This window comes from Rhineura floridana, chromosome 3 (genome assembly GCF_030035675.1).
Source record: "Rhineura floridana isolate rRhiFlo1 chromosome 3, rRhiFlo1.hap2, whole genome shotgun sequence".
NCBI lineage: Eukaryota > Metazoa > Chordata > Lepidosauria > Squamata > Rhineuridae > Rhineura > Rhineura floridana.
Window position 1 is genome coordinate 2,267,640 of NC_084482.1, and position 24,225 is coordinate 2,291,864.

The 24,225-nt window shown below is 43.0% G+C and overlaps 1 protein-coding gene across 1 annotated transcript; it reads left to right on the top strand.

Annotated features, from left to right (window-relative positions):
* The first annotated feature begins 665 nt into the window (after positions 1 to 665).
* Positions 666 to 23,631, top strand: LOC133379147 (surfeit locus protein 4-like). The gene is made up of 6 exons (XM_061613801.1): positions 666 to 819; positions 7,577 to 7,763; positions 10,463 to 10,539; positions 12,578 to 12,621; positions 20,858 to 21,044; positions 21,812 to 23,631. Exons 1-6 carry the CDS (start codon positions 676 to 678, stop codon positions 22,076 to 22,078), a joined length of 906 nt encoding a protein of 301 aa, XP_061469785.1. The 5' UTR covers positions 666 to 675; the 3' UTR covers positions 22,079 to 23,631.
* The last annotated feature ends 594 nt before the right edge of the window (positions 23,632 to 24,225 follow it).

Consider the following 24,225-nt stretch of genomic DNA (forward strand, 5'->3'; position numbering starts at 1 on the left):
GTAATTGTAGCAATTACTTTTGAGTAAAAGTAATCAGTTACTTTCAGAGCAATTGTAATTGTAACGGTAATTACTACTTTTGGGGGCCATGTCACTGTAACTTATTACTTTTTAAAAGTAATCTTCCAAGCTCTGCTTTGTATACGTGGCACTAATGTTCCATTAGTTTGACTCAGCCTGGCTCTTAAGTGATGCGCTTGGTGACGATAATGAATGGGCGAGTCACCCACATTGCGATGTCAAGGCAACAATAGCCGCCGGCGAATGAAAAGCTGTCATGGCGGACGCTAACCTTAACCATAGAGCTAGGCAAAAATGATAGAAAGACAGCCTGAGCTTCTGCTAAAACTTGAGAGCTGCCATTGGCCATGATTCAATCTTAACGCTGAAGGACGATGTTCTGTCGTTTACCACGTCTGTGGTAAAAATCCTAAAAACGTTGCATTGGAAGCTAGGGCGTTAAAAACCTTTTAAATTTCAGATCGGAATTTCAGCATGAAGTGCGGGTTATTACAAGTTTTTGTGAAGAACTATCAGACTACTACTTTTAAAAAAATGTCTGAACTCTATCACAGCCACCTCCCTGCCAGCCTCGTTAGCAAAGGCGGCCTCAAGTCCATGTGATGTGAAGGGGGCGGGGGAGGGAAGGCTGTTCAGCTTGCGGTTGGCTGAGATATGGCTCCGCCTACTCCCACGTTGAGCTCCTCAGGAAAGCGAAGAGTGAGAGCGACTACGCGCGCGCGTGGTCGGGCCTCGCCTCAGCCGACCATGGCGCCCAGTGGCAATTTAATGGGGGCAGCCGAAGACCTGGCTGATCAGGTAAGTTTTTCCTCCGCTCCCAGGATGGAATGGCCTGGTATGCTCGGCAGAATGAACCGCGTGTTGAGACCGTACCATCTTGCTTATTGGTTGAAGGGAGGGCTGCAGCACAAGTATCATTAATCTCTTCCCCCGCCCGTCTTTTGCAAGCGGAAAAGCTGGCGGGCCGGGGTATACCACTCGCGAATTGGGGGGGGGGAGCTTAGAAAGCTTTTGGTGTAGATTAAATATGAGTTCCTTCCTCTCTTGCGAGGGAAGTAGAGAGGGATTCTGACAAGCGAAGAGTGGCAGCGCCTCAGTTCGAAAGGGCCTCGGAGAAGGAAGCCGACATTCTTAGGGATCTCTTCTTTTTTGGAGAATCGGGATGCTTTCTCCCCGCACCTCTTCCCCCGCCCACTCCATCGCCTCTCCTTGGTAGAGTAACGATTAATTGCCTACCCCTGAGTGGAGATAGGAGGAGGAGTGGGGCTCCTTGGCTGAATGCCTGAGGAAGGAGAGGTGAATGATTCTGGGCGGCAGAATTAAAAGGACTTTATGGCATCGCTGAACACTATTTGCCGTTTAATCACTAGCATTCGTTTAGTCCGCTGGAGTATTCAACGTGCTTTGCGTATATTATCTCAGTTGCCCCTACAACAGCCTGCAACAACGTTGTTACCCTTCCAGAATTGCAGATGGGAAGGAGGGGGCGAGAAAGAGTGGCTTGCTAAGACAACTTGTGCTTAGCACGGCCATGACACAGAGTTTCACAGGCGAACCAGAGACTCCTGTTCACAGCTCAGGTGCACGCCTTTGTTACTATGGTGACCTCTTTACAGCTGTTGTGGTCTAGCCGCCTTAATTGTATTGGGAAAAGCATCCAGGAGAGACTAAGATCCCCCCCCCCGTGCAGAATCCTTTCTTCTGTGGGCCAGGGCTGTGGAGTCAGAGTTGGTAGAAATGTACTGACTCCGACTTCAAAATAAAATTAATATTTTAATATTAATAAATTAATATTAATAAATTAATATACATTTGCCATTTATGAAGGAGTTGGAGTTGGACAGTAGAAAAATAGAGGAGTCGGAGTCGAAGGTTTGACTACCGACTCCACAGCCCTGCTGTGGGCAACCTGTTTCAGTGCCTGGTTAGCTTCAGAGTTCAATGTATGCAAACAAAGTCACGGTCTTGGGCTCAATAATAAGAAATGTGAAGACATTTCCATTTTTCAGTTTCCACATTTCTCTTGTGCTCGCTTAGAAGGTGCAGTCCACCCTGAGCATGCAAAAGTCTATATCCTTTTGTCACTCTTCAACTATCCTGTTTGTTCCCTCTTTAACAACCCTTGTAAACTATAGTAGCAGTGAGGGAATTGCTGCCACAGAGTTAGCTTCATACTGTACCAGCATTCTGTATGGTTTCTGTTTACCAGGGATGAGAAATCTGACTCTCCAAATGTAGTTGAACTCCAGCCCCTATCAGCCACAGCCAGCATGGTCAGCGGTCAGGGATGGTAGAAGTTATAGCCCAACAAGATCTGGAAGGCCACAAGTTCCTTATCCTGCTATTTATAGACATTACTGGTGTGGAACCTAACTAGGCGGAAATGATTTCAACACAACATTGGTGATGTGTGAGTGGGCTCCAAAGAACAACACTTAAAAGTGTTACGGATAATTTCATATATCAAGCAATCATGAATAATGTACTCACAGATAAAATCGCTCATACTTTTTCCACACTTGCAATGACAATTAGTATCAGAGAGTAAAACAATGCATATGTAGGCATAGAATAGCTTTCAAATTTGTGTCAGTGACTGTGTGTGTGGAGCTGTGCAAGGTGGTTACAGTTCTTCTAGGTTAATCTAGAATGAAAGGGTGTGATTATGTGTGTGCACTCTTACTTTAAATAGGATTTATCAACTCTGCCATCCGGTGCAGTTTTAAACCTGTTATTAAAGATTTTCTTTGTAGATGTACAGGTCATAGCAAGATACTTCTATACTGAGAGTTTTTATCTTAATCTTTTTGGTAAACTGAGCCAGTCGCATGGTATGGAAGGTAGATCTATTTGTCAGCCAAAATAAATGCTACCTTTTGCCTTGGTTATCTTCCAGTTGCTTCCTGCTTTGATTATCCTGGGCATTTTAGATAAGAGAGTTTACCAGGATTTATTTTTTGCATGCTACTTTCAGGCATCTAACACAGGCCACGTTATATTCAGTATCCTATGTAGCTGTATTTCAAAGTTGTTCTCACATTCAGTATGGCTTCCTCCCAGAAAAGTGCATAGGACTGCAGCCTTGCAGCCCATTCCTAAGCATAACTGATGATGAGTTTTATCTACAGGTAAGGTATTAGTCAACAAAAAAGTAGATTTTACAAGCCTTTGTAGTCCAAGAGACTTATACTTCTTGCCTGGAAGAATAAACACCAACTATTTTACAACAGTCTGAGGACCTTACCACCCTTGCTGCATTTGAACACATTTCTTACAAACATCAACTTTGTGTGGATACCTATTTGGACATTTGGATGGCATATATCACTGTATGTATTAAGATGGATGTATTGATGGTTATTCTATTTTTAATGTCAGCTGGTGGGTTTTCTCCCACACTTTTTCCTTCTCTCTGTTCTTCTATCTTTTTCTTCTTTGTTTAATTTGTTAAGCTCTTTTTCTGCATCCACTCTCTCTTCCTCTGTCAGTTTTAATGGATTGAGGTTTCCTTAGGGTTCACAGTTCTGAAAGATGCTGCACAAGCAGAATTCAGCTCACACAGCAAAACTTTCTCTCCTCTTGGGGTATCCCCAAAATTTGCTGGAGGTCTCCCAACGCTCTGGAGCAGATTTTGAGGGTGTGCAGGGGAGAGGGGGAAGTTTCATTGCGCAAGTGGAGGTCTGCTGCTTGAGCAGAACAGCGATGTTGGATACAGCCTTATAGAAATAGGCCTTGCAGAAGATGCAAGAGGGGGGAACATGCAAAAACAGGCCTATACAACCGTGAGCTGAATAGCAACATAGTAATGAACACAAGCAAGATGGGAGCAGGACTGCAGCTGGTATTTTTGCTTCCTATCCTCTGAAGTAGCTCTCTTCCAAAGCAGCTGATGGTCCATAGCTGCTGTGGTGCTGGAGGGATTAGAATATTCTTGCTTTGAAACCTTGAATCATTTCTCAGTAACATGAGTGTTGAAAGTGTACAACTTGGAACAGAAGCCCAATTTTATTTCTATTTTTTCATGTGGGCTTTCAGCCTTTAATATGCATTGTCATACATTTTGAAGCTTGCCTCCATTACAATGAGGGCTAGAAACTTGCAACCTGATCCAAATTCTTGCTAAATCAGCACATGGGTGATTAGGGTGACGTAAAGCAATAGCTACAACAGTGCACCATTACAGGACATGACTTAGCAATGACAGCTTAGCAAAAATGGACACCTCAGGATTCTAACAGGAAACCTATGCGTTAAACAGCCCTTTTTCAGGGATCTATATGAAAGACTGATTCAGTTCTTTGGTTTGACCCTATACAGTATGTAACTGGACTCTGGAAAATAAGATTTTTGTATAAATAAAACAGTATTCTGGTTTGAAATCTGTTTAGACCGGGTTTTCCCATCCTTGAGCACATTTGCACACTGGAGAAACTGTTGTGGACACCACACACAGACCACAACCAAGAGTACACTTGCAAGTTGTTGTATTGGCTCTTTGAAGCCTAATTTCAACAGTAGGGAGAGGCAAGGAGGAGACCCTCTGGGAACCAAGAGGCTTCTGTGGGCACATGTGTACCTGTGGGCCCCACATTGTGACTGCTGGTTTAGACATTGTAAGCCCCAGAATTGAATGTATTGTAGAAATCCAAGCACTGTGGTATGCTTAAAACCTCTTTAAATGCTGCCTTTTTGTCCTGTATAGGGTTTTGACTGAAGAGTTTATTTTGGCATTCTGCTATCTTGAACCAGAAATACAACTAGATTAAATTATAGTTGATTGCCTTGAACTTATATGCAGGGATATTGTAAGTCCTACTCACCTGTTTTTTTATTTCTCTGTTGCCTGGGTACTCAGAAGCAGCCCCATTTTAGCACTGTATTTTTCTTTATGAGATCTGTTTTTACAATTCTGTTCAAAAAGGCAGTTTTCTTTTGGACTTCATAATTTGTCCTGCCTGTTCATAGTGTGCAAGATTTCATAGTTTTCAGTTTGGCAGTGCAAGAATGGTAACGAGTGGTTTTACCCTGCAGATAACAGTTATGCTACCAATCTCAACCTATGAATCAAGCTTTCATTCAGTTTACAATTTTTATTGACCTTCACAACAGCCCTGTGAGGAAAGTTAGGAGGAGATAAAAATAATTGTCAAATTTGCCACCCAGTTGTATTATGTTGAATAAACCTCTCATGTACTGTATGATGCCCTGTTTGCTTTCTAGGCTGGAAAGGTAGTGGAGTCTTAATGTAGAACAGGAGTGGGGAACCTTTGGCCCTCCATGAGTTGCTGAACTACAACTCGCAGCAAGCATGGCCAGTCACCAGGGATGATGGGAGTTGTAGTTCAGCAACATCTGGAGGATCAAATGTCCAGACACACAATATAGAAAGTAATCATGAAACAAGCAAAAGCAATAAAGAAGGAGCCAAAGTAGAAGGAAGGCTTCTGGAACTTACATGCAGTGTGGTTGTCATCATTGGCTGTAGAATCTGACTCCATATTCTGGATCTCCATAACAATGTCTGTTTTGTGTTGCAATCCCAGTTCTATGTATAATAATACTATATGTGTGCCTTGTTAATTGATTCATGTATAAATAAATTAAGCGAGAGTGTGTGCTTTTGTTCCGTGAGGCTGGACATTTTGGATTTCTTGGGGAAGACTTTTTAACTCTGAGAAAACAACATATAATTCAGTGGCTGGATGGGGGAATTATAATCTACTGGCTTGTCTATAAGGGAGCAAGGTAAATAGGCCATACTGATGGGCATAATCATGGCATGGAAGTCTTGGTGCAAACTAGATAAGCACTAGTTGGACATGCTTCTTCCATATAGCTAGAAAGCACTGAGCTAGGAAACTGGTGTGGCTAGTCAAAATTCAGTGGTCTGATAAGTAACTGGACAACCATTTATTATGTCACTTCATTTTAAGTACATAATCAGAAGGAACATTTAGGTTCTCTACAGTTATGTGCCTTCATGTTGATTACAACTTATGGCGACCCTATGAATCAGCAACTCCAAGAGCATCTGTTATAAACCACCCTGTTCAGATCTTGTAAGTTCAGGTCTGTGGCTTCCTTCATGGAATCAATCCGTCTCTCAAACTGTGCTCTGAAAGCTCTATTGAGGTGGTCTGCGGAAACATTGCAGAACAGTTAAGGCTATCTCTGCTTGGCCCTGCGTTTGATCTATTTATTCTGACACCAGAGATGAAGGCTGTTTTGATCAAGGCTGGATTTATTGAAACAGGCTAACAAGGACCTGGGTGGGCCTAGGTCCCATGATTTTCATTAGAGCTGGTTTTGATGTTGCCAGTGATGAAGAAAAAGTTTATTAAGTAGTCCATCAAGACCTCCAGTTATTTCAAGGTGTCTTGCAAAAAAAAAAAAGTTTGCATACTGCTGCTTGAGAGGAATGGTGTGTGTGAGCCAAAAGAGTGACTAGTCAGAATCTTCAGATAGCGGTAGCATGCCTGTCACCTTGAGCACCAGATTCTATAATGCTGTTTTGTCTCCTGATAACATGAAGAAAAGCAATAAATAGTAACAGCATCCAGGCTCCATAATTCTACGTCTGTACATACTCCATTAAGGTGAGGGTCTGAAACCTAAGTTTTAGGAGTAACTTACTCTTGACCATAACACCAGGTTATAGCATAACGTCAGGAGCTTGTTTTTGCATGAGTAAGTTGGCCAAATACACCAGACTTCCAATTGTTATATGTAGTATAGCTGCTTCCTGTGTAGCAGAAGAACCCAAAGGCCATTTGGATAAAGCTGGTATTAAGTCTAGGCAAAGTTCCATTTCTGCAGCTACTACTACTACTACTACTACTACTAATAAATTTAATTTATGTGTCGCCTATCTGGCCAGTGGCCACTCTAGGCGACGTACATACAATAAATATGGCAGAATACAGTACAAAAATACAGTGGAATAATATAAATTATAAGAGCAAACAATACATAATAGGAGGCATTTAAAACAGAAGAATATTAAGCCTCCCCAGAAGTCCCGAAAGCCTGCTGAAAAAGCCAGGTCTTTAAGGCCTTGCGGAACATATTCAGGGAAGAGATGTGCCGAAGATCTTGTGGGAGGGAGTTCCAGAGGGTGGGGGCCGCCACTGAAAAGGCCCTCTCTCTAGTGCCCGCCAACCTAGCTGCTTTGGTTGGCGGGACTGAGAGAAGGCCTTGTGTGGCCGATCTTGTCAGGTGGCATGATTGGTGGCGTTGTAGGCGCTCCTTTAGATAAACTGGGCCGAAACTGTATAGGGATTTAAAGGTTAATACCAACACCTTGAATTGGGCCCGGAAAACAACTGGAAGCCAGTGCAGATCGAACAACACTGGCGTGATGTGGTCCCGGCGACGACTGTTTGTGAGTAATCGAGCCGCCGCATTTTGAATAAGTTGTAGTTTCCGGACTGTTTTCAAGGGTAACCCCACGTAGAGCGCATGACAGTAATCTAATCGAGAGGTGACCAGGGCATGTACTACCAGTGGGAGCTGCTCTCTACTACTGCTCTCTAATGCTATCATGCTTTCTCCACAGTTCTTACGTGTGACAAAGCACTACCTACCTCACCTGGCTCACCTATGCCTGATCAGCACCTTTTTGGAGGATGGCATCAGGATGTGGTTTCAGTGGAATGAGCAGCGGGACTACATCAACATGTCATGGGGAAGTGGTGCACTCTTAGCCACTCTTTTTGTATTAATCAACATGTGTGGGCAGCTGGGTAAGAATTCCTCTTTTGGTGGCTGGGAAGAGGATGACTGGCACAGATCTGGTATCCATAGGTCTTGCTGCAGAAGGTGGGACCATATACAAGTTTGCATTCTTTCTAGAACTTTCAGGGAGTGATTTGCCTGTATCTTGAGGGCATAATTCAGAATGCACACTAGATCCTCCTCTCTTGGAGTCAGTGAGCTTCAGTACCTGCCTGTGTGAGGAAACAGTAGGAACTCGCAAAATAATCTCACCTGGAAAATACCACTTCTTAAATGAATGGGCTTACTCTCTTTTCAGACTGAATGAAAAAGATCTAATCTATTTTAGCAGATCAAGAACATTTATTTTACATGATCCACCTGATTTTTCAGAGTTAACTTTTGCATGGTTTTTTTATTTGAATTATATGTTAACGTTCAGTTTAGTTTGTATACAGAATAAAAATGCAGATAAAAGCAATGCATCAAAAGTAGCAACAGGATATCATTTTTACAACAAACAGCATTGATTTTCATAGAATTTGTGAAAGTCCTGATCTTTGAAACCAAATACACAAAATAGCATAGTAACCTCAAACATTTAATTTCTCTAAAATCAGATGAAATGGAATAAAAGGATGTAAGGCCGGTTCTGTTAACTTTCTTATCTTAATACAAGCATATAGTCCTGTATACAAGTACATCAGTCAGCCTAAGGCCAGACTTATACTTTGTGAGAGGCCATAAAAAATAAAGATTCAAGCTGACAGTGGCTATGAAGACATCTGTCATTGTAACGGAATCAAACAAAAACCTACTTAAACTTGTGGTAAATTAGCAACATATCTGAATCTTTTGCCAGATATCCAACCAGTGGCATGTCCCATAAGAGAGCTGATCTGGTGTAGTCATGGCATGATGGAGCAAAGCTACAAAGCTCACTGAGTGGTCTTCAGCCAGTCAGTCACTTTCTCTGTACCTACCCAAGCATATCTTATGGCTAGCCAGTGTGGTTCAGTGGATAGAGCGTTGGATGTACAGTCCAATCCTATGTATGTTCCTCAGTCCTACTTAGTTCAACGGGGCTTACTCCCAAGGTTGTGGGCACAGAATTGTAGTGTTCAGTTGGGGAGACCTTGGTTCAAATTTGTGCTCCAGCATGAAGCTCAGTGGGCAGCCTTGAATAGGGCATTGTCTCTTGGCCTAACCTATCCTGTGGAGTTGTTTTGTAAGACTAAAGCAGATGGGAAAAAAGCAATGTATGCTGGACTGAATTTCTAAGAGGAAGGGTGGAATAAATAATGCAGGGCTGTTGCAATAGTAATATTGGATACTGAACTCCTGAACTCCTTGGAGGAAGGTTGGGATACAACAGTATTAAGTTATAATTACAGTCCACAAAAATGCTATTATAAAAATGTATTTTTGCAGTTATATCCCACACTATTCGTGGAAAAACTTTCAAAACATTTTTCAGATTTAAAATGGTTCCAATAATAAAACATAATGAATCTGTAAAAGCAGCAGTAACTGCAGCACAATTTACAAAAAAACACATACAGCTGCAGAATAAAAAGACCTAAAAGTTTAAACTTTTAAATTTGCCTAGGCAAATAGAAAGATCCATCTGATGCCAGGGAAGCTTCCCTGTGGAAAGTATTTCAACCAGGCATCACAACGGAATAGGCCCTTCTTCACCATTCTCCATCCGCCACACTTCAGAAGACAGGGAACTTGAAGAAGGGGCTCCAAAGAAGATCTTGATATTTGGGCATGCTCATGCAGAAGAATGTGGTCCCTGGCTCATTTATGTTATAGTTTATTTCTATGCTGCCTTTTGGTCAAAAAGGGCCCCAAGGTGGCTCTCAAAGAATACACAGAAATACAATATACAAGTAAGAAAAGAACAATACAATTTACAAACATTTAAGACAACAAAGTCATAGTATTTTTAAAAAGCAACAACTGAAAGCCAAATACATTCATCTTCCAGGTAAAGGGTAGTCATCAGGTGACTGACATGTGGGTGGCCCTGTCTACCTCACCGCTTCTGGATCTGGCCTGCTAACCAGATCCAGTTTCCCATCCCTGGTTTAGAAGATGTTTTATTACGTTTAACTAAGGTGAATGGAATTCTGTACTCATGCCAGCTATGTTAACGATTTAAATTTTTTAAAATGTACTGAAATAAGAAAACATTGTTTTTAAAGAACTTTTAATACATTGAAAAGAATTTAATGAACATATTCAAAAACATCCACAGTGTATCTCCATCAGTACATTTCTTAACAGACCTTGTATTTAATTATTTAGTTATTCATTTTAAAATATTTATAGCCCACTTTACATGAAATTTATCTCAGGGTGGGCTACAAAACAATAATTCAAAACCGCAATTTCATGAATAAAAGAAGGAGCAGATAAAACAATACAATAATCTTAAAACACAGAGCAGCTGATGACTATAATATTAACCTGCAAAATTAACAATTCATAAATGCCTAAGAAAATTACCAGGTCATACTTAACCTGGCATCAGGATGAGACTAACATTGGCACCAGGTGGACCAAAGAGAGTTTGGGGTGCCACCATGGACAAGGCATCCTCCTTCCTTCATTAAAGATTATTCAGGATAATGTAGGAAAGGGCCATGTGGAAAGCAGCCCCTGCATTTTGTCTCCTTGTTGCACTTTGGGATCACTGAAATAACTTCTCTGTTTTTCTTAGCTGGGTGCGTGCTTGTCCTAGCCAGAAAGTTTGTCCCTTATGCATGCTTTGGCCTGTTTGGAATCATTTTCATGCAGGTAAGTAGGAAAGTTCAAGGAACAAGATCTAGATCTCGGAGTGAAAAGATATGCTGGGATCCATTCCAAGCTAATTTGGGGGGGGGTTATCATATTTTTATTTCTTTAAAATTATTTATATCTCTCCCTCCCTAAGGAGATCAGAGTGGCGTACAGTACAACACTATAAAATATAAACTTACAATAGAAAGCAGTAAGATTCACAGCAGCCCAAATAACTAGGATATCTGATTAACAAGTTTTAACTGCCCTCCTAAACACAAGTAGCAAAGGAGCCATTTGGTAACAAAATGTTAAGTTTTAAGGTATACCAAAATTATATGAAATTCTGCATTTATTGCAAAATATTAATTATAAAAAACTACAAATGATAAAAATATAATGCTTATTGCTGACAAGCTTATTGGGTATTAACTGTGAAATCAATGTTAAATTATCAAGTATGTTTTGACCCAATATTCTTCCTCAATAGCTTCTCTTTGCAAAACAAAAAACAAAGTTGTCATTTTAAGCAAAATACAGGACTCCATGAGTGCATTATGGCATCTGATAAGTATTATTCTACCTTCCTGTTTACTCTCTGCACACCTACTTTGGTAAAACAACCAAGTCTAGAAGATTTATTTGTGGTATGTGTTTTCATGGGCTAGAGTCCACTTCTTTAGATGGATGAAGTGTTATATTCATGGACATAATTACAGAAAGAAAAGGGGGAAATTATAAACACAAGGCCATGAAATACAAAAGTGCAACAACAGGCATGTAGCATTTCTGTGCAAGCATGAATATATACAAGGGGAGTGGTTGACAACTCCCATCAGTCCCTGCTAGTTTGACCAATTGGTCAGGGATGATGGGAGGAGTTGTTGCTATTATTGTTGTTCTTGCTGTTGCTATTGTTATTACCCCTCTCCCTTCACCCTAAGGTCCCAGACAGGTTACACAAACTTAAAATACAGCATTACAAACAGTTTAAAATAAATTACAATCACAAAAGTAGAGTGGTTTTTGTAGTCCAGCAATGTTTGGAGCGCCACAAGTTAGTCACCCTTGTTTACAAGATGATAAGAGAGCAACCTACTCACAACACTAATCACTTGTGATAACATAGAACAGAAAGCTAGTTATTACCAGTAATTGCTGTTGTGAGTGGATCACTCTGTTTCTGTCTTGTATACATTTGGTCTCTACCTGGAACTGGGAAATGCCTCCTGCCATCTTCCATTCCATTATTCCCTGGCCTGTGTTTAAAAACCTTATCTCTGTACATGTGTGTATACATCTGAGAATTGAGGATAATGCTTCATGCTTCTAGACCGCAAAAACCTCTGCCCAATAAATCCCAACATCCTTAAGGAGCCACAGGATTCTAAATTTTTGCAACAGACAAACACAGCTACATCTCTCGTACATTGGTGATAATTTATTGCACCATAGTAAGAACGTAGGAAGAGCCCTGCTGCATCAGGCCAAGGGCCCATGTAGTCCAGCTTTCTGTTCTCAGTGGCCAACCGGACGCCTGTGGGAGGCCTGCAAGCAGAAACTGAGCACCACAACACCTTCCCCATCTGTGATTTCCAGCAACTGGTATTGAAAGGCATTCTGCCTCTGACAGCAGCTGTAGAACATAGCCATTGTGATTAGTAGGCATTGAGCTATCCTCTTCTTCATCAAGCTATCCACTACATGACCCCAAGGTCTCATTCCTGGTTAGTCACTGCCAACTCAGATCCCATGAGCATATATATAAAATTTAGGTTTTTTGCCCCAATGTGCATCATTTTACACTTGCTTACATTGAATTGCATTCACCATTTTACTGACAATCTTCCAGAAAGGTGTTAGTCACACACACCAGCTACCAAAGAAAAATGGCCCTTATCCCGAAGCTGTTTTCTAGCAACTCTCAACAGCTGTTTATGACTGTTGCCAGGGAAATTGTTCCTGGCCCAGGAACACTGGAGATTATGTGGAGCTCTTCAGCAGAACTGATGATGGTGTCCTACTAGTTACTATCTGCTGGCTTCTTGTTTTTCAGACAATTGCCTACAGTATTTTATGGGACCTCAAGTTCTTGATGAGGTGAGTGAAAGCCAGAAGACATGCTGTGTTTTAACTCCACCAAGGGATCCCGATGAGGTGTTCTGATATACTCCACTTTTGATAAGGGACATGTTTCTCACCCACATACAGGCCAGGCTGCCTGTTTAAGTTGGAGAGGTCTTGACTTGTGTTTGAGAAGAGACCAGTTGCCAACTTGATGATGGAAGCAAGTTACTCAGAAGGGGAGATGGGAAGCTGGATTGTACATGATCCCAACCCCTGGATTACAGTTCAGTGATGCCATGATCAGAAAGATGGTGCAACTTGATAATGTCATAGTGACCACTACCATTGCAGGAAATCCTTTCATGAGCATATAGCTCTGCTCTGTCTCAAGCTGTTTTCACTCAAAACTCTCACATCAGTAGTGCCACCGGTCCCTGCAGATGAAAAAGTGGCCCTAGTAATTCTTTTATGAAGGTGAAGAGCAGACAGGATCTGTAACTGGCCTCCTTTTGCTGCCTCAAGAGCTTAGCAGGCAGTAAGATTTCTTTTAGTAAAAATAATCCAAGGAGAGCTCCTTGTTCCTCACTGCACAAAGATGCTGCCAGATTGGATCTAGAGCCAAGCAGGGGGGTTTATCCTCGTCTTACACCCTCAGACAGTTGCCTGGCTTTTTGTGTGTGTGTGTGTGTGGGATTGCTGCCACCAGTCCAAATGGTAACTATATGTATATATATATATATTCACTAATAGGCAAAAGCCTTGTGGTTTAAGAACGTAGCTATAGCCCACAGATATTTCTATCAAACTTTAAAAAGCATGGAAATTGGGCAGCTATAGTGAATGCACCAGGGGAGCAGGAGACCTGACCTCTCTGATTTATTGTACTGCCCTGCAAATTTGTCAAAATGCAAACACAATTTGGATTGGTCTTTCACAGTCCAATCCGCTTCCTGTGTGGAAGAATTTGGTAACGTGCCTCTGAGCATATGGAGAGTGGTGGCAACACCTGCAGTCAGCCCAAATAACAGAAACATGATCTTGTTTTAACAGGGAAAAAGCAACTATATTAAAACAGTTGATATATTTCAGATAGTCACTTTAAATATGTTTGATTTACTTTGCAATTTTAGTGAAGTTTCCTACAGTAAATCATTTTGCTTCTGTTTCTGTGAATATGTGAAGTACAGCAACACTTTAACACTAAAAAAAAAGCTCCAAAAACAATTGTGGAATAATGACACTGACTGTTCTGCAGAATAGTTTCCAATGGACATGAGGAGTATCTCAGTTTGCACAAGATAAAATAGTGGGAGGTGAAATATCTTCTAGCAAAATTCTATTGTGCTCTATGTTTTTAATTGACCATGCCCACCTTGCCTTAAGTGGAGTAGTTTAAGCATAGCAGGCTGAAAACAAGCATCTTGGGCAGGCCAAGTTTGTTTTTTCCAGTAGCTAGAGCCATTGCTTAAGTATGCTCAGAGGCATGTTTATTGAGTTCAGTGGGATTTACTCCCATGCAGTCATGCTTAGGATAGGTAAAACTGACCATGGGGAGGGAGACCTGGAATGGGCAGGGGAGGTGGAAAAAGGAAGAGGGGAGGAGGAAGGGAGAGGAGAGGGGAAAGGCAGGTCTGATCATTTGCATGCTTATTGAGTTCAGTGGGATTTATACTCATGCAGTCATGGCTAGGATAGGTAAAACTGACCATGGGGGAGGAGGAGGGGGAGGGGAGAGTAGAGGGAAGGAGGATTGGGGGGAGAGGGGAGCTGAAAGAGGGGGAGGGGGAAGGGGATTAGAAGGGTAGGAGGAGGGAAAGGCCAAAAGGAAGGTGATAGGAGGGAGGAGGAGGAGAGGGCAGGTTTGATCATTGGTATGGTTATTGAGTTCAGTGGGATTTACTCTCATACAATCATGCTTAGGATAGGTATACCTGACCATGGGGAGGGGAGGGGAAGGAGGAGGAGGGGGAAGGCAGGTCTGATCATTTGCATGCTTACTGAATTCAGTGGGATTGATTCCTGTGCAATCATGATTAGGATAGGTGAAACTGACTTTGAGGAGGAGCAGAGAGGGGAGGAGGAGGGCAGGAATGGGAGGGAGGAAGGGGGAGGGGAGGAGATTGGGTGAGTGGGCACTGGGCAGAGGGGAAGCCCCTTTCCAAAAGGAAAACATTGAACATTCTTTTTCAGCATTTCCCCCACCTTTTTATTCTACAGCGGACACATGTAGCCTCCCACCCACATTTCAACCAAAGCTGCCCCTGGCCACATCCACACCAGGCCTTTATTTCACTTTAGGCAGTCCTGGCTTCTCCCAAAGAATCCCGGGAAGTGTAGTTAGTGAAGGGTGCTGAGAGTTGCTAGGAGAGGCCCTGTTCCCCTCACAGAGCTTCAGTCAGAGTGGCTGACTGTCAAACCACTCTGGCCACTGGAGCTCTGTGAGGGTAATAGGAGTCTCCTCTCAGCACCCTTCACAAACTACACTTCCCAGGATTCTTTGGGGGAAGCCATGACTGTCTCAAGTGAAATCAAAGTCTGGTGTGGGTGTGGCCCCCTGATTAGGCAAGTCCAGCAGCTGTGAGTCTGGTGTTTTGAACACTGACCATTGGTTCTTACTGAGCATGCCCGAGATTATCATTCAGTTTAAGCCAAAATTTCTTAAATTAATTAAAAATTATCCAGGTATTTTTTAAACTTTTAAACTGCAGAAGATGAAGTATGGGGCAAGGTTAGTAATAGGATTATAGGTACTCTGTGAACATGGCTGATTTTTAATTAATTTCAAAGAATTATGAGAACTCTGACTGAAAAAAGTCCAAAAGGGGTCTGGTTTTTCCTCTTTTTACACTTTGAACTCTCGATTCTCTGACTGTTTTGTGTATCACCATGAAAATTTAGAGGGCAAGCATTTCTGAGTTCAGGACTATACGTTTTATAAGGTTTTGTTTTGAAATGAACTTATGGGAAGCATCAGAATGGCATGGGGGTATTTCCAATTTAGCATTGCAGAATGCAAAAAATCACTGCTGACTATAGTATACAGCCACTCATGGCTGTATAATATGTCTGTGTTTGTGTGTGTGTCACGCTGTGCAGTTCACAGCTCCACAAACAGGTGGTCCTGTGAACTGGACCCTGACAGAGCCACACTGGGCTCAAGGTCTGGGGGAGGGGTGTGGGAGGACAGGGAAAGAAGGGAAGCGACTGCATGATGGAAGGAAAGTGAGCGACCGGGCGGCAGCTCAGCCTTGCTGGACTCGAGGCTGGGAGAGGGAAGGAGAAGATGAATACTGGGCAGAAGCCCAGCTGCACTGAACTAAAAGCCAGGGGGGCAGAGGGAAGAAGGCGAGGGAACATACGCCACCAGCCAAGCTGCACTGGGCTCAAGGCTAGCACGGAGGAAAGGAATGAGAAGGAAGGTGAGGAAGCAGCTGGTGCTCTGAGCGACCTGCAGAGCCATTTAATGGGAGACCTCAGCATCTCTACCACAAGGCCTCCCTTTTCTGCAGCCTGTATATAGTTGCATAGCTTGTAGCACAACAGTATTTAAGTGTGTAAGCAAGTACAGAATGATCAACTCTAGAAGCAAATTAGTTCAACAGATGATAAATACACTTATTCTTAGGAAACTGGGAATCCAACACTTAAAAGAAGAATTTTCTGAAACGTTCTATAACCCTGTGGGGATAGGTGCATTATTTTCAGAGGTTCTAGGAGTCAAAGGTCCATTTATAATTATATCCATGGCCTAGGGGGCAGACCCCTAGCCTTCACTGCCTCCAAACACATGTCAAAGAACAAAACAACCGTCCCTCTGACCTCTTGGGGAAATTGGAACCCTACTCTTTTTTCAGGGGAAAACCTCCAGCCCTGGGGAAGGGATGAATTATCCCTTTGTGATGAGGACTATTCAATATCTTACCAGTCGTAGAGCAGGGGTCCTCAACTTTTTTGGGCCTGAGAGCAGGTCTGCAAAAAAGAAACTCATGGGTACCAAACACCACATTTTGAAGAAGAAAAACTGGTGCTACTAACCCCCCCATAAGCAAAACACTGAACCACCAAACAAGTGAAGTGCAGATGAACCAGAAGCAGCCCCTCTCCTTGAATTATTTTTACTAACAACCCCACCCCCCAGCAACCCGCTCTCATTCAAACCAAACATAAAAGCCCAAATCTCTCACTTTTTTAAAAAAAATGAGGGGGCAGGAGGCTTTGGCAGTGCCATGTTGGGTGTCTCAGGGCACTATGGTGCCCATGTAGACCATGTTGGGGACCCTACTCCCAGGGAGGGTAAGAGGTACGGCTTGGAAAAGCCAGTTGGAGGAGCCCAGTGTGAAAAGCTTTATAATTTTTTATGGTAATTCACATTAGTTGTTGGAAGAAGAATGTCTTACCCTCACCTCCTTGGGTTATCTGGCCAGGAAGTGGGAAATTCCACTAGAACACCTCTGGGCACTGAGTGGATAGGCATAAGAACATAAGAAGAGCCTGCTGGATCAGGCCAGTGGCCCATCTAGTCCAGCATCCTGTTCTCACAGTGGCCAACCAGGTGCCTGGGGGAAGCCCGCAAGCAGGACCCGAGTGCAAGAACACTCTCCCCTCCTGAGGCTTCCGGCAACTGGTTTTCAGAAGCATGCTGCCTCTGACTAGGGTGGCACAGCACAGCCATCACAGCTAGTAGCCATTGATAGCCCTGTCCTCCATGAATTTGTCTAATCTTTTAAAGCCATCCAAGCTGGTGGCCATTACTGCATCTTGTGGGAGCAAATTCCATAGTTTAACTATGCGCTGAGTAAAGAAGTCCTTCCTTTTGTCTGTCCTGAATCTTCCAACATTCAGCTTCTTTGAATGTCCACGAGTTCTAGTATTATGAGAGAGGGAGAAGAACTTTTCTCTATCCACTTTCTCAATGCCATGCATAATTTTATACACTTCTATCATGTCTCCTCTGACCCGCCTTTTCTCTAAACTAAAAAGCCCCAAATGCTGCAACCTTTCCTCGTAAGGGAGTCGCTCCATCCCCTTGATCATTCTGGTTGCCCTCTTCTGAACCTTTTCCAACTCTATCATATCCTTTTTGAGATGAGGCGACCAGAACTGTACACAGTATTCCAAATGCGGCCGCACCATAGATTTATACAACGGCATTATGATATCGGCTGTTTTATTTTCAATACCTTTCCTAATTATTGCTAGCATGGAATATGTCTTTTTCACAGCTGCCGCACACTGGGTCGACATTTTCATCGTGCTGTCCACTACAACCCCGAGGTCTCTCTCCTGGTCGGTCACCGCCAGTTCAGACCCCATGAGCGTATATGTGAAATTAAGATTTTTTGCTCCAATATGCATAATTTTACACTTGTTTATATTGAATTGCATTTGCCATTTTCCCACCCATTCACTCAGTTTGGAGAGGTCTTTTTGGAGCTCTTCGCAATCCCTTTTTGTTTTAACAACCCTGAACAATTTAGTGTCGTCAGCAAACTTGGCCACTTCACTGCTCACTCCTAATTCTAGGTCATTAATGAACAAGTTGAAAAGTACAGGTCCCAATACGGATCCTTGACGGACTCCACTTTCTACAGCCCTCCATTGGGAGAACTGTCCGTTTATTCCTACTCTCTGCTTTCTGCTTCTTAACCAATTCCTTATCCACAAGAGGACCTCTCCTCTTATTCCATGACTGCTAAGCTTCCTCAGAAGCCTTTGGTGAGGTACCTTGTCAAACGCTTTTTGAAAGTCTAAGTACACTATGTCCACTGGATCACCTCTATGTATATGCTTGTTGACACTCTCAAAGAATTCTAATAGGTTACTGAGACAGGACTTTCCCTTGCAGAAGCCATGCTGGCTCTGCTTCAGCAAGGCTTGTTCTTCTATGTGCTTAGTTAATCTAGCTTTAATCATACTTTCTACCAGTTTTCCAGGGACAGAAGTTAAGCTAACTGGCCTGTAATTTCCGGGATCCCCTCTGGATCCCTTTTTGAAGATCGGCGTTACATTTGCCACTTTCCAGTCCTCAGGCACGGAGGAGGACCCAAGGGACAAGTTACATATTTTAGTTAGCAGATCAGCAATTTCACCTTTGAGTTCTTTGAGAACTCTCGGGTGGATGCCATCCGGCCCGGTGATTTGTCAGTTTTTATATTGTCCATTAAGCTTAGAACTTCCTCTCTCGTTACCACTATTTGTCTCAGTTCCTCAGGATCCCTTCCTGCAAATGTTAGTTCAGGTTCAGGGATCTGCCCTATATCTTCCACTGTGAAGACAGATGCAAAGAATTCATTTAGCTTCTCTGCAATCTCCTTATCGTTCTTTAGTACACCTTTGACTCCCTTCTCATCCAAGGGTCCAATAGTCTCCCTAGATGGTCTCCTGCTTTGAATGTATTTATAGAATTTTTTGTTGTTGGTTTTTATGTTCTTAGCAATGTGCTCCTCAAATTCTTTTTTAGCATCCCTTATTGTCTTCTTGCATTTCTTTTGCCAGAGTTTGTGTTCATTTTTATTTTCTTCATTCGGACAAGACTTCCATTTTCTGAAGGAAGACTTTTTGCCTCTAAGAGCTTCTTTGATTTTGCTCGTTAACCATGCTGGCATCTTCTTGGCCCTGGCGGTACCTTTTCTGATCTGCGGTATGCACTCCAGTTGAGCTTCTAATATAGTGTTTTTAAACAACTTCCAAGCATTTTTGAGTGATGTGACCCTCTGGACTTTGTTTTTCAGCTTTCTTTTTACCAATTCCCTCATTTTTGTGAAGTTTCCTCTTTTGAAGTCAAATGTGACCGTGTTGGATTTTCTTGGCAATTGGCCAGTTACATGTATGTTTAATTTAATAGCACTGTGGTCACTGCTCCCAATCGGTTCAACAACACTTACATCTTGCACCAGGTCCCGGTCCCCACTGAGGATTAAGTCCAGGGTTGCCGTCCCTCTAGTCGGTTCCATGACCAACTGGTCTAGGGAATAGTCATTTAGAATATCTAGAACTTTGCTTCTTTGTCATGACTGGAACACATATGCAGCCAGTCTATGTCCGGGTAGTTGAAGTCACCCATTACTACCACATTTCCTAGTTTGGATGCTTCCTCAATTTCATATCTCATCTCAAGGTCTCCCTGAGCATTTTGATCAGGGGGACGATAGATCGTTCCCAGTATTAAGTCCCTCCTGGGGCATGGTATCACCTCCCACAACGATTCTGTGGAGGAGTCTGCCTCTTTTGGGGTTTCGAGCTTGCTGGATTCAATCCCTTCTTTCACGTATAGAGCGACTCTGCCACCAATACGTCCTTCCCTGTCCTTCCGATATAGTTTATATCCAAGGATAACCGTATTCCACTGGTTTTCCCCATTCCACCAGGTCTCCGTTATGCTCACTGTATCAATGCTCTCCTCTAAGACCAAGCACTCCAGTTCTCCCATCTTGGTTCGGAGGCTCCTAGCATTAGCGTACAGGCACTTGTAAGCAGTGTCTCTCTTCAAGTGTCTTTGACACTTGTGGTTAGGCCTGTGGTAATTTTGCTCTTCTGAATTTATATCCTGTGTCCCTGCTCTCACAATGCCTACTTCTAGGCCTACCCCTTTTAAAATTTCATCATTTCTTTGGTTTTTATCCCAGGGGGGAGGTTTATTCCGAACCGGACCTTTCTCAGCTCCTGTCGGGTTTCCCCCCTCAGTCAGTTTAAAAGCTGCTCTGCTACCTTTTTAATTTTAATACCTAGGCAACTAACTAGGTATCAAGAAGAAGGGGGTGAGCTAGATATTGTAGCCTAGCTGTCAGAAAAATGCATGTACAGTAGGGACCCATTCATATGGCAGGTTACATTCCAGGCCCCCACCAAAAAGCAAAAACTGCCAGAAAGTGGGGCCCTACTGTATTCCAGCCCGCTGCGCTCCAGCTGACAGCGATCAGCTGTAGCGTGCGTGATCAGCTGTAGCAGGGTGGCTGGAGCTCCCTGTGCTACAGCTGATCGCTCCACTGGCGCTGCCCTACTGTACCAAGTAAGGAAAGCTAGTATGGAATTTTAAGTGGTAGCAATGATATCAAGCAGACCAAAGTCACTAAGCAGTATGAGCTGGATAAAGTACCAGGTGCATCCCAGCAGCTGGGAAGGCAAGTATCATGGGATTTGGGAAGCAATAAAATCATGAGAAGTTCTGGTTGGCAGGTGCCACTCTGTTGCAGAACACGCTGTTTGATACCTCCATTCCAGCCACCAGTGCCAAGTTGTCTGTGCCCCTTATGCTTTTTTCCCCTCATAGGAATTTGGCTCTTGGGGGTGGACTGCTCCTGCTACTTGCAGAATCTCGTTCTGAGGGGAAGTCCATGTTTGCTGGAGTTCCTACCATGGATGACATCTCACCGCGGCAGTACATGCAGCTTGGTGGCCGGTTGCTCCTGGTTCTCATGTTCATGACACTCTTGCACTTTGAACTTGGTGCCTTCACTGTGAGTAGCCTCCAGCATTACAAGACTTTGTTTGGTTTTCTGTGCCTACAGAATTGACTGGTACCCTCTGGAAATGAGTGTGCATGCAACCTGGGCAGGCATGTGTTTCCTTACCCCTGAATAGTGAGGAGAGTAAATAAGCCAGGCCCATGAATTTTAAGACACTCTCCTGGCCAGTGAAGCAAGCTGCTCAGTTTTGCTATTTAGCTAAGCTGCTGCAATTGTGACACTGATCAAAGGCCTGGTGCAAATGAATCTGTTCTACATGGCTTCTCCTATTCTAGGGTCTTCTGCAAACACCGTTGTTTCTTTCTAAGGGCTATGTGTATTCCATGACTATACCATGCAGGTGCAGACTTTGCTATGGCTGCAGAATTCTTAAACTTTAAAAAAAATGAAACTGGTAATTAGCCCTGATGGCTGTACAAATTATAGGTAATGTCTGATAAAATCTCAAAAGCCTGGAACAGGACTGAATAGGATATTAAATATTCAGAGAGTGCTCTTTCAGCATCCTATATAACACTTTGCTTGTTCTTAGCAATAGCAGAGCTAGAATAAATTATGCCCAACAAGCATTCATGTATATTTTCATAATGTATTAAGGCAGCCACAGAATTTGTTAGGTGCCAGTTTGATCTTGTTGAGGACAAGTTGGGCTGTCTGTGATCCTTCTCTTAGATAAAATTTGAGCCCTGGGGATGCAAACCATTGAAGCAAAGGTCTGCATTAAGTTGACGTGTGGTGTTTCTGTTTTCCTTCCCTAGATCTTCCAGGACATCTTTGGCATGGCTCTCATCATATTGGTAGCCATTGGCTTCAAGACCAAGCTTGCTGCTCTTACCCTGGTTATCTGGCTGTTTATCGTCAACCTGATCCAGAATGCCTTTTGGAACATCCCCACTTACAGGCCCCTCCATGATTTCCTCAAATACGACTTTTTCCAGACCATGTCTGTCATTGGTGGCCTGCTGCTTGTTGTGGCATTGGGACCTGGGGGGGTTTCCATGGACGAGCACAAGAAAAAGTGGTGAAGATGGTGGTGAAGATGGACTCTAAACAGGGTTCAGTGTGTGGACGTGGGTGGGTGGAAGGGAAAGGGAGGGTTGAGAGAAGGAGGAGGGGGATAAAGTATAGCTTTTACAGACCTGTGTAGAATTTTCTTCTCCCTTGATTGATTCTCTTGAGGTTTATCGTAGTTGCCTTATCAGGATAGGAGAGCCTTTGCATTCTATCCTGTTTGAGACATGTAAATTAAAGTCAAATTATATATATATGTATGTATATTGATTTGCTGAACCTTCATATCCTTTGAGATCCCTTCTCGGGCACTGTGACATTTTGGCTTATGATGTAAGAGGCCAGGATTAAAACAGTAGAGTGGGGGAAGGCATTCTAGATCCTTTGGCCTTGTCCATTCCACTCCTGTGCTATGCTTTTGAGGTACTCTCTTCCTCAAATGTGCTTTGCCTAGCGCGACCTTTCCCAACCAGTGTGCCTCCAGATGTTGTTGGACCACAACTCCCATCAGCCTCAGCCAGCATTGCCAATGGTCAGGAAAGATGGGAATTGTGGTCCAACAACATCTGGAGGCACACTGGTTGGGAAAGGCTGGTAGTGTGTAAAATTGAGGACTGTGTTGGGTTTCTCAGGTACACCACATATATTTGTGATTATAAAATATTTTCCCTTCCTGTTTGTCCTATAGCCCACCATACACCTCTTACATGGGGTGTACACATGGTGCAGTTTCTGCCCCTCCCTGTTGCCAAGCCTTCTCCTCCTCAGAGCAACTTGACCAGAGGAAGCATGAATTGCCCTGGCACTAACACAGTGGCTCAACCTCCTGACACCTGGACGTGATCCTGAATTTTGGAAGAATCTAGGAGGGAAGAATTGCTTTAAAGACAGAAAGCACCTTCCAGGATGTTCTGCAAGACCAAGTGTCCAACTTTAGGGCAGAAGAGGAGAAGCAATGGATTTAAATTGGGCTGGGGAGCTTTTTTTGGGCTGAGGCATTAACGCAGTGGAAAGCTCTCAAGGGCTGCATTCTAGTAGTGGACAAGTCCAAACCCACACAGAATCAGACACTCACAATAAAGGCTATTTTCCATGAGAATAGAGGGGTATATTTAAGTCTTAGTAACTCTGCTCAAACTTCACCTTCCATTTCCTAGGCTTTTTCTTTTTTTTACAAAATCTGTAGGAAAAAAAGCTCTTGAGTGTGCAAAAGGCGCAAAAAGAGCTTGATAATTCCAGCAGAAGAAGAATGCAAGTGATGTCACTACACATCTGAACCAACAAACCCTGCCTGACTATTCAGCCTCAAACTTCAAAATGCATAGACAATGTTGTGCATATTAGCAAGGAACAGAAGCTGAGCCTTGCCTCTGCTGAAATATTTTCCCCTCTGCTTTGCTGAGGGAGGAAAATACAAAAACTTTGTGTTACAAGTGTTCAATCTTCATGTGACTGGAGTTTTTCTAGTTTCCTACAGCAGATCTCCCTATGGAGGAAGGAGCTGTGGTAGCACTCTTGTCAGTGCACTTTAATATTGAAATAAACTGATTAGCCATTCTCTTCTGAACTTGGTCTTCATGTTGAGGTGCTCCCTACTAACCACTGACTGGGTTTACATTTTTTCCTAATTACTGTTAATTGTATATCACTGGTATACATAGTGCTTTACACAGAATGACATGAGCAAAATTATAAACCGTTTACAGCTTTATAAATGTTGAGGATATAAATTGTACAAACGAATAATAAAGAAAAATGCATCCACTACCCTTGAGAAGCAAAAAGTCAACTAAGGTAATTGCCTCCAAGGAAATTATTTTATTGTTAACTGTTGTTAAACAATAAGATCGCTGATCAACTGCAAATCACTCTGAGATCTACTGCTGGATCCCAGACTTAGCTTTTTGTCTGCTCCTGCTCTATGCAGTCCCATAGTCTTCTAGGTTCAGGCCCTCCCTGTATTAGATAGCAGTCTGTGTTTCCACATGCTTTGAAGGGCAGGGCAAGCATCTTCCTCTCTTCAGACTGAATAAAAGCAGCAGCTCTGACAACTTCCTCTCCAGTAATTAGCTTTCTGAGCTCTTTTCTTTGTCTGGGTGGAATAGGCAGCAATTCCCTCATAATGGGAATGTTTGCTAACATGCTCTGGTGACCATGAAGT

What these genes read in the sequence shown, in the direction of transcription:
- LOC133379147 (XM_061613801.1), top strand. Translation starts at nt 676, where the DNA reads ATGGCTCCGCCTACTCCCACGTTGAGCTCCTCAGGAAAGCGAAGAGTG. An exon ending in CCGAAGACCTGGCTGATCAG is followed by an intron (nt 820 to 7,576) that starts GTAAGTTTTTCC and finishes CTTTCTCCACAG; the next exon opens with TTCTTACGTGTGACAAAGCA. An exon ending in CAACATGTGTGGGCAGCTGG is followed by an intron (nt 7,764 to 10,462) that starts GTAAGAATTCCT and finishes TGTTTTTCTTAG; the next exon opens with CTGGGTGCGTGCTTGTCCTA.